The sequence below is a fragment of the Poecilia reticulata genome, linkage group LG6 (genome assembly GCF_000633615.1).
Source record: "Poecilia reticulata strain Guanapo linkage group LG6, Guppy_female_1.0+MT, whole genome shotgun sequence".
In the NCBI taxonomy this organism is placed as follows: Eukaryota; Metazoa; Chordata; class Actinopteri; order Cyprinodontiformes; family Poeciliidae; genus Poecilia; species Poecilia reticulata.
Window position 1 is genome coordinate 26,494,004 of NC_024336.1, and position 10,853 is coordinate 26,504,856.

Sequence of the window (10,853 nt, forward strand, 5' to 3'; positions counted from 1 at the left end):
GCAATAATAAATGCGGTAACTCACTCTCTTCCTTTTTTTAAATGATAAAAAAATCAAATAAGTGTTTGATAAATAAAACATTTAACAAGTGTAACTCAGCTTGATGAAAACAAACACACTGATGAAACAGGGACGCTAACCATCCTGTGGTGGACACATCAAAACCGTAAGCTTTAAATTTTTAATTTTATTATGGCATAATAAGAGTAAAGGGGAGATTTGGTTACATGAGGATTTAAAACGGATATATTTATTTTAATAGCAGGTAGAAAGAAATGTAAACAACCCTTTCTGTCCCGGGGGCCTGGATGCCCTTTAACCCCCTCACCCTCCTACATCTTCGTGACGCCACTGATCAAGACCGATTTCTGCTTATAGAGAATTAGGCTTTGTTTACCCAGGGCCGCTTCAAGAAGGTGGCCAGTTGGGGGCCACTGATAATCTTGGGCCAAAAGCCAGAACAGAATTTCAGGAGTTTTGTTTTACTAATAGAATATGCATAAATAAATAATAGCCTGTGGGAGTCACAGTAATCATTTAAGCTTAAATAAACAAATAAATTTAGCAGCTCATTGAAACATAAATGGTCCCACCTGAAAGTCATTAATTATGCATGCAGACTGTCTGGCTTATTACACTGCAACCCAATTCAGATGAAACTAGAACAACAATAACATACGAAAGAGAAGGAGAAGAAGAAAAAAAAACACTCACCCTGGCATATTTTGAAGAGTATGGATCCTCGAACAGAGCCCAGACCCGTTTCTGCCAGCGGCTCCACAGGCTGCCACTCCTCACATCAGGCGAATCCCCCTGCGCCAGCCTCCTTGTCATCTCATCATCATCCTCATGCTCCGGCTCTGGCTCCGGATCCTCGCTCCCCAGGTCTAACAGACCCCCTCCGCCGAAACTATCAAGGGCCTCCTCTGCCTCCCGGTGCTGTCGATAGGTCATCCAGCAGCATGGCTCCACGTCTGTCTCATCGATGCCCCAGAAGGCCAGCTCCTCCTCATACAGCGGCCCGCAGACGTCGGCCGGGCAGTGCAGTTTACCCGTCCTGTAGTAATTAAGGATGTGTGCAAAAACGCCCGGGTGTCGGTCGAAGAAGAACTCCTCGATCTTGGCGTCATAGTCGAAGTGGTTGGGCGCGTCAGGCTCGGCCAGCCAGGACAAGCGGGTTCCAGGTAGGGTGCGCAGGGTACTGCGGTATGTCTGATGTCTGATCCCTCCCACGTTTATCACAATGCGATCCTTGTCGTCGCTCAGGCCCATCGCGTCCCTTAGGCATTTCTCCACTAAGTTCCCCTCATTGCAAAGGTCAGTCTAGATGTACCTCTATATCGGCGGGCGCACAGCAATTACGCACAAAGCAACCAGTCGCCAGTTGGGAGGAAATCAGTGGTGTTTGACATGCTTTCCCTCTATTACCCTGTACTCCTTACCATCACCTGACATGCACCTGGCTGATTTCAAACTGTTAACATTGCCAGGCTCTGCTGAAGGTATAAAATCGACATCCAAAATGAGTGCAGCCAATGGAATCACATTAGGAACGGACGTCACATTGCTCCCAGATCAGAAACCCGAAACAAAACACAAACGGCAACAGTTTCCAGATCGGCTCATTGAATCCAGCAGGTCGCCTGTTGTTCGTGACTTTCACAGCAAGGTGACTGCGGTGGTGCTGAGCGGACAGCGTCTGATGGAGACGCGGAGCTGCCTCCAGACTCGCCTCCCTCACGCTCAGCTCAGCCCGCTCCCTCTCCGCGCTCTTTGGGCGACGCCACCGCTACACACGGCCGCTCTTTGTCTCAGCAGATAAGATCAGAGCGCAGATCTTCACCGGTGTCATTCATGCATGATCGGGATGAAAAATATCCCAGTCAGATCAAAGGGAGATCGGTCCTCTTCTCAGATCTGTACACCAAACCAGATAAGGAGAATCGAGGATGAAGAGGGCGACGAGCCTCCTCAAAAAAAACGCCCAAACTGCCTGTTATTCACACCGAGCCTCTCTGCTCCTGTTTCAAACCAGATCGAGCATGCCCAGTGGAGGAGCTTGCACTTACAGCATCTCCTCTCAATTGAAAATATTGAAATAGTCTTACAGCTGCTCACTTTTTCTCATTTGTCTCACTTCTCCTTGTGGTCGGAGAGCAGCTCCCACAGCCTGTAGGGAAGCGCCGTCCATCCTCCTGCGCAGCTGTCTGCTGAAGGTGTGACCCTGGAGCCACAAACGCGCAGATGCGCCTCTAACCACAGATCACAGATCACAGATCACAGATCACTTACCTTCTGTGGGATTTAAATATAAACAAATATCAGGCTTCAGATTTATCTACACCAAGATCACGGACCTCACTAAGAGCATAGACAGGACATGCAAAGACAGAAAATAATCATGGATAATATTTGAATATAAAAATATGCGCTGCATTTCTTCTGAATAATTACAAGCCTTCTGCTTGGGGGTTATTTGACAGCAGAGGGCGCTATTAACCACTATAAGAACATTTGCAAAGTATCTTCATTCTAGTATCGACAGATTTTCTTTCTTTCTTTCTTTCTTTCTTTCTTTCTTTCTTTCTTTCTTTCTTTCTTTCTTTCTTTCTTTCTTTCTTTCTTTCTTTCTTTCTTTCTTTNTTTCTTTCTTTCTTTCTTTCTTTCTTTCTTTCTTTCTTTCTTTCTTTCTTTCTTTCTTTCTTTCTTTCTTTCTTTCTTTCTTTCTTTCTTTCTTTTTTTCGACTTATTTTGATTGACCAGTAGGAATTAACATCTTAAGAAATAGTGAACAGTCTTCCAGTTTTCTTACATAGTCCTCCTTAACAGAGGATCTAGATGTTGCATAACAAAGAGTTTTGTTGTTGTTGTTGTTGTTTTTGTTTTGTTTTGTTGTTGTTTTTTTTAGATTTTATGTGATAGACCAGCATAGAGAAAATACAAATTAAAGAAAAATTATGCATGGTTTTAAAAATATTTTCAGAAAAAAATCTGAAAAGTGTGTCATACTTATGTATTCAACACCTTTGATTCCTAGGAAGATGAATGGCTCTGGAAAGAAAACATGGTTAAGAATTAAATAAAGAAATAAATAAATAAAGAAAATACATTGTAGAGAGTAGCAGAGGTTCACTTTAATGTAGGACAATGACCCTAAGCAGCCAGTACAATGAGTGGATCAGATCCAAACAATTCCATGTGTTCAAATGGCCCAATGGTCAAGTTTCAAACTTAAACACAATGGATCATTTGTGACAGGCATTTGAGAATTGACTGACCATCCAGTCTGACCTGAGTTGAATCAAGACAAGTCAGGTTGAACTTTACTTGAAGAAGAATGAACAAATATTTCAGTCTTTACATGAGAAAGTTTTGTAGAGGAAAACACCAAAAGACTTGGAACGGTACTTGCACTTGTATTGATCCATGTAAAACCCTAATAAAATACAGATTTACGGTTGCATTGAGGTGAAGTGTAAAAACATTCAAGACATTTTTGCAAGCCACTCTGTATGTCTCACTTGTAACTGGATAAATCTAACTTGCGTCTGGAATCCTAACCCTGCCGAAAGGAAACGGGGCTCCCTCCCTCCACACTCTGTTTTTCCTCTCTGCCTTGTCCTGTCTGCTGCGCTCAGTGGGCAGAACCCCGTCTCGGTTTTCACTCTTCGTTACGAAGGAGGAGTTTTCTGTTTTAGCTGGCTCGAATAAAATCTGAGTGATCCCTGAAAGTAGACTTTGGTTTGAGCAGAAGGACGAGCTGAAAAGAAGCGGCAACAATGGCTGTGGCAGGCTGTACGAAATGCATAAAATATATGTTATTCTTCTTTAATTTTATTTTCTGGGTGAGTCAATCTTTACTTTACTCTTTTGTTTTACATCTCTGGTGTTTGAGTTGTTTAGTTTCCCTTCTTTTTTAAAACAGAATGTTTGAAATTTGCATTTAAATAGATCCAATCTTTAAACTTTGAGAACTACATCCTGTGCTCTTTGTGACTCCTGTGTCTGCAGTGGGGAAGCAGAATTTATTCATACCTTGATCAGACAGAAGATGGAAAAGCTCTCACTCTTTTGCCAACAGTTACTTTCAGAAGTAGAGGAAGTTTGTTGGAAAGAAGTTTGTTGATGAGTCAAAGACGGGACCACCAAAAGCTGGGAGGGGATCATTCAGGATTTCTCAGTGGGATGAGATTCTTTTCATCACCCTTTCTTATAAACTCTCCTTAAAATCCATCATTGTTGTCACTTTAGGTCAAGATCAGGAAAAACCCAATAGATACAGAGCTTCATTTTGAAAATTAAATGACAGATGTACCCTCAGTAGGCTATAATAACGCTCAAAAACACTTAAAACTGAACAATTGAACTGATTTTTGGAGAGAGTTTTGCTACAAACCTCAAAAATGTCCAAAATCTCACCATTTCTGGTCATTTCAATAATTTTTTCTTTGGGAACTCACTCTTAAAATATGTTCAAATACACATGGGTTACAAAAGAAAACATAGCTTTATTATTTATCTGCCAAATTATCCCACACTGATATTCACCTAGGTCCTACATTTAAGTTTCCAGTAGATACCGCTGCTGTGTGCCTCTTTGGAGCACACAACAACGGCGCATTGTTTAGATGAGCAAGGAGTCACCACATCCTGGACAGGCCGCACTTGATCGGCTGTTTCCTCTGTTGGTTTTGCCGCTGTGCCCGTCTTTGTGAAAGCTCTTGAGCCCCGTCTTCCTCGTTCGGCTATTTTTCACATCATGATTTGAGTTTCCTGTTTCTTTGGGAACAATGGTGACCAGCCAGGTGGGAAAAAAGAGACAGAATAAGAACGGGGGATAGATTTCTTGATTATAGCTTGAATATTGGCACAGACATGCAAACCCACCAGTTGACTTTTAGGATAAGATATTGATAGATTTTTTTATTTATTTATTTTTTTGGTTACAGAAAAGCAAACAAGGCAAGTTTAAAAGATTTTTAAAAAAAATACTTCTTTGTTGATTTGGCTGCAAACAATGCTGTGAGGTCACGTACTGTGCCACAGGTCACTGAGGTGTCAGGATGTCCTTTCTTCTCTCAGACCTCAGCTCCACAGTGGAGTTCAGCACATAGTGAGAAAGAAGTCAGAAGACCGTTTTTGAACGCTTGCTTAATTTAAGCAAATTATTAACCTGGGTTTCATGTCATTGTTTGTATTTTTCTGTATGTTCATACGTGGCTCTGACCCTCCCTCAGGGTGTCGTTACAGTAGGCAGATAAAATGTGAGAATGAATCATTAAAGCCTGTTTCCCTTTGCGACAGCTGGCCGGAGGTGTGATCTTAGGAGTGGCCCTGTGGTTACGCCATGACAGTAAAACCAGCAACCTCCTCATACTTCAGTTTGAAGGCCAGCAGGCGCCGAGCACCTTTTACATCAGTGAGTATCCACCACAGTAAAACTGCAACTAATTTCAGCGACGTTCATTGGGATTTTATGTTCTAGACCAACACAAACCGGCACAGATTTGTACAGTTGATAGAAAGTGGCACGTATCCTTTTTAAATAAAATTCTTAAAAGTCCAACAAGCCTTCACAGTTAGACCCATTTACTCCAAAACCCCTAAAGGAAATCTGTTGACCGCACTCAGATCAGATATGAAAAGTAAAGTAAATTGTGAATAAGACATACTCAAAGTCTTGGACATTTATTTCATGCAGTGTTGCATACATTTTTCACCAAGACCTGGTATTGATGAAGGGAAAGCTCTGTGCCAAACCTTCACCAGAACATCACACAGTTCCCCAATGGGGTTAGGGTGTGAACTCTGTGGCGGCCGATCCATGTGTGAAGATGTCTTCTTCTCACTGAACCACACGTTGATAATTTTAGCACAATGAAGCTTGGAGATATCATCTTAAAATATCCTCGTGTCAACAGGGAAGAAACAATCCCCGGATGGGATTAGTCCCCGTAATGTTGGTGAACTTTGACCCGACTAACTGCAGTAACCCCATGTGACAGGCACTTCCCCCTCAGGCTGCAACAGTAGACACCAATCATGATGACTGTATCACTTAATCTGCCTCTTTTCTTATCCTGTTGAGGAGCCCATCACTCTGGAAGACGGTAAATCTGGACTCATCTGGTCACATGACCTTCTTGTGTCGCTCCAGAGTCCAGTCTTTGTGCTCCCTAGCAGATTTCCTCCAGTTAACCTCAATGTTTATTCTCCCTATGGAAAAACAGAGTTTCCTTCACATTCTGGGTGTGAAAATGCTCTTACTTTCACTTTTGAACATAGCTCTGAGTTCTACTATTGTTTCCACCAAATGTTGATCACGGTCATTCAGGAGTTTTTCTTCATCACAGAAGCAGGTTCCCCGCTGTCCTCCCAGTTTTTAGCAATGTATTGTAGAGTTCTCAACTAAATTTTAGTCACATCCGCAATTTCCTTAGATGTATTATTTGCTTGGTGTCAATGATTTGACTCATTTTAAACAAACTAACATCTTTTCCACGACTACAGGATGCATCTTTCCACACTGTTAAAGAAATGAAAAGTAACTCATTGTAATAGCTGGGGTTAAATAACTTGTTGCCAGCTGGAAGACAGTTTTCCATCCAGCAACTTATAACTATTTGCTTATTTAAATTCGGGTGGAGACTTCTTTGTTGTTGTTTTGGCCAGTCAGTGTATTTCCCGCATACTTGGTGAAGTTATCTGCTTGACAGGAACACTTTGCATAAATTACAGGTCGTGCTCTTTTCATTTTCACATCTTATTTTTTGTGTCTGGAAACCTTTACTTAGAGCTGAATTTGTCTTAACTGCAAGCTTAGGGATGAGATGATCAGCAGGGGACAGAAATACGTGGGGGAGGGGCCAAGGCATTTTTCTGGCATCTTATGAAAATTACTTTAAGTGCTTAAATGGCACCAGTAACTATTCTAATATTCCTAAAACATAAAACAAATGGTTGAAGTAAAATATTAATTAATTAAAATGTAACATCACATCAACAATTTTTATGTGTAGTTTGATGAGCTTCTCGGATTGGCGTCCCACTGGAACAGAGAGATGGAGAAACGAATGTAAGCCTTGGAATCATTACTACAAAATCACTTATGCAGTGGTTACATCAAAAAGTTTATTGCTGCTCATTCTCCAATGTTTTTCTGGAGGCTCAAACACCCCTCATCATTTAGTTGATCTAAAAAAGTTTACATCTACTAATTTTGTCTTTATCCTTAATTGTGAACACAAAGAAAGAGCTGTCTTAGCACAGCCACCTAAAACATATAATTAGACCCGTGTGGGCTGACTTGACCTCTAACAATAGGAAACAGGACCTGCGCAGTTCCGCGTCTCGCCTTAAGAGTGGTTACGACCAGCTTTCACTCAGTCCCATGACCTCACCGTGGGTGAGCGTTTCTGAATTAAAAACGTTTTATGTACATGTTTAGGTTCTGAGTCTCCTTCAGTCTCCTTGGGTGATCATTTGATAGCAGCCAGATGTTTCAGACAGATGTCGCAACAGATGTGGAGTCTAGAAACACTGCCTTTGAGAGCGGTGCAGAAACATAAACATGAACTGTGCCTTCTGTTTCTCACTTTTTCTTCTAATCTTATATTTCATCTTGTAGCAAATGCTCTTTAGTTTCCTTCAGATCATGCAGCGTGTATCTTGTCGCCATCGTTCACTGCTCTCAGCTTCCTAAACAGCGAAACATGACATGATGTAAGCATTTCAAGGGCCCATGATCTTGGTTTTGCTGCGGCGGTGAACTCCAGTAAAACCATTAATTTACATCTGGGCTCCTGCTGTTCTGCCATGCTTACCCCCTCCGTAAGTATATGGGACAAAGTCAAACTCGAGCTTTTTATAGTGGAGAGGAGGCACTCTCATGATTTTAAAGCAGTGGCGGCAAGGAAGGCCCACCCAGGCAAGATCAAGGGAATATTTCGTTTTTTTAGCCATCCCTTCAACATACGCCCTAGCATAATTCAAATAATCTCATACATGTGCACATTATCCCTCAAATTAGAGTTTGAAGTGGGTGTTTTTTTAGCTTACTGGCACACCAAAGTGGTATTTATGTAAGACTGGAAATACACACGCTCCCACCTCTGCTGCAGCACTTGAGAACCTTACTGGTAGCAGTTGTCTGGTCTGGTTTGTGCCACGGCCTCCGACTCCTTCATAGTTGAACTTTTGAGCTTAGCTTGCTGTGAGGAAAATGAGAAAAATCCTCATAATGTATTATACACATAAACTCAGAGTCAGGGGATGAGGGGATGCACAAGAGAGTAAACAGCTACATTTATTATTAAACTGCTCTTCTGAGATAGGCAAAAAAAAAGCACAAATTAATGCAACAGACATCTTGTGAAACTTTGGTTTATTCAGTCAATCGATAAAATATTTTATTTATTCAGCACTTTTTGAAAACATCTAAGTTAACGTTGATTAAAATAAGATATAACAGCTAAAAAAAAAACACCAACAATGAGCAAACTAAGAAAAGTGAAACTGTAGAGCAAAACGAGATGCATTGATGTTCATTGTGTTGTTGCGTGGACACATTAAATTTAAGTCAAAATCAGTTCAAAAATACTTTAGAATCCCAAAATGAAAATAATACTTGGTGCAATTCATGCTATAAAAAGTTTCCTCAAACAGTTCTTGTAGGTTCTGATGGGGGTGGCCAGGAAGGATCTCCTGTAGCAGTCTGTCTCTCAGCATATATGGAGAAGTATCTGACTGAAAACACTGTTTTACTGCATGACAGCCTTACAAAGAGGATCCTCAGGACTGTCTATAATTTCCAGTCCATTCTCACCATGGACTGGAAAGCAGGTCAGAGTTCATGGAAATCCTGGATGAAACCTTTCAGATTTTCATTTATTAAAGAAATGTTGAAAACCAGCTGCTTTTTGCTTCCACTCCACAGTTGTGTTGCTAATCAGTCACGTGAATGTTGCATGCATGCATAATATTTTGGTTACGTTTCTAGATGTAATGTGACAAAAAGAAAAAAGTTTGAGGGTTATGATGTTCTCTGGTTCTCGGCCAAAAACAAAAATAAGCATCGAAGTAGAGCATCCCCTTTAAACTGCTGGCATATCTTCGAGGGTAGTAAATCATTTTTAGGTTACTGCGCTGCCCTGGATTGCATAAAGAGGGAGTCCAAGATACCCTGCATATTTCATCAGTCTGCTTTTGACTTTGTAAAATAACTGTTTTTAAATTACAGGCAAGATTTATAACCGTATCTTTTTATCTTGAGTTTATTTCAGTTTATCGGTGTCCTCCTCCGATGGTGTGAAAATCACTTCTTCCTTTTTTGTTCTATTCAAGTACTGAGCGAGACGGACAAGTGAAGCTTCTGGAGATTATTCTGAGAGACAGGAAATAAATGGACTTCTCCAGAGGTCTGAAAGCGCATGTCTCCTTTAAAGACTCAATAGATGCCGAACCTCAAAGGGTGTTGTCATAGTAATGGAGGGCAGTGGAAATAATGGCTCCTTTGCTGCATTGCAGATTTACTGGCCCTGGTAACCTTCCCCTGGTACCACGAAAAAGTCCTGAAAGCAAAGAGAAGGGGGGGTGTTGGGTTATGTGTGATAAATGAGATACAGTGTTAGGTGACCTGTGTCACCACTGGTTCATTTCGGTGAGCACTGTCAGGCTTCGTTAGCGGGTCAGCGAGTTGGTTCCTCTGCAAATCAGAATAGAGGACTCTGAAAAGGCTGAGCGGCTTTTTCAAAAGACATATTTCATGTTTTACACCCATCTGTTTTATTGTTTTCTTTTTTTATTGTGTCTGGTCTGACAATTCATGAAACGGTGAAAAAGTGGAAGTGACTCATCTCAATACACAGAATCCCGACAACAGATTATGTCTTTTCTTAGGTATTTTATTTAATCACTCGAACAATTCATGTTCATCATTTCCTGCTTAAACAGATGTAATCAGTATCTAATCTGTGCAGCACAAATACTTCCTGTGAATCTGCTTATGGAAACAGAAATGACTCCCGGCATTAAAGTGGTACTGAAGGAAAAAAGTTTTCCCACTCAAACCCGATACGTGGCTGTTTCTTGGTTGCGACAATTTAGTCTGATCCTCAAGCAGCAAAGCAGCCCCAAAATGTCATGAGAGCATTTCTAACAACATGATGTTATTTTTCTGAAATGCTGCGTCAGTTCAACGCCAGATGTCACAGGACAGGCGTCTTCCAAAAACCTTCACGTTTGTCTCATCAGTCAGAAGAACAGCCTCCTTAGAGCCTCAGGAAGGGGATTTTTCTTCTTTTTTGTTGGCTGAAGCTAACGGTTTGTAAGAGAGGGCCGAAGACTGAATCCGTCTTCTACCATATTTTTAAAAAATGCTCCAATCTCAAAAACATCAAAGACGGGAATGTTGCTGCATAATCTGTTAAACTGCCTTCATATTTTTATTTAAACAAAAAGCTGATGAATGTTTAGATAGGAACTGAAGGATGAAGGCATTGTGGCACCAATGATGTTTTTGTCTGGAACACATACAGCGAAACTAATGGACTGACATGAAAATAACCATTCCAGTCATTTACATGAAAACTATTTCATTGATTTTCCTCCTTATGTTCCGTTCTCCTTTTTCACAGGAAGCTTATTGTGGCACATTTCCCCACGGCCCCACGACCCCAGTTACTGTGTAAATAATCATCGTCTTCTGAGTAAATGACCCCCAAATTCACCATGAAGACGGTTTAAAACACATATGTCAAAGTCAAGGCCCGCGGGCCACATCCGGCCCGCAAATCAATTATCTATGGCCCCCTGAATGATATTTAATTACTATGAGAACCGGCCCGCAAGCCAGA

The 10,853-nt window shown here is 41.2% G+C and overlaps 2 protein-coding genes across 5 annotated transcripts in view; one reads left to right on the top strand and one right to left on the bottom strand.

Annotated features, from left to right (window-relative positions):
- Positions 1-2,398, bottom strand: part of kcnc1b (potassium voltage-gated channel, Shaw-related subfamily, member 1b) — a 20,666-nt gene extending 18,268 nt beyond the window's left edge. For 3 of the 4 annotated variants that reach the window (XM_008412074.2, XM_008412071.2, XM_008412070.2), the window contains exon 1: positions 715-2,397. In XM_008412074.2, the coding sequence (XP_008410296.1) occupies positions 715-1,272 (558 nt within the window). In that variant the 5' untranslated portion in view covers positions 1,273-2,397. Of the gene's footprint in view, positions 1-714 lie in introns of all 4 variants that reach the window. The other variant, XM_008412073.2, reaches the window with a different exon arrangement.
- A 1,255-nt stretch (positions 2,399-3,653) lies between these two features.
- Positions 3,654-10,853, top strand: part of LOC103466481 (CD81 antigen-like) — a 12,482-nt gene continuing 5,282 nt past the window's right edge. The window contains exons 1-2 of the mRNA XM_008412075.2: positions 3,654-3,845; positions 5,305-5,419. Coding sequence (XP_008410297.1) covers positions 3,780-3,845; positions 5,305-5,419 — 181 coding nt within the window. The 5' untranslated portion in view covers positions 3,654-3,779. The remainder of the gene's footprint in view (positions 3,846-5,304; positions 5,420-10,853) is intronic.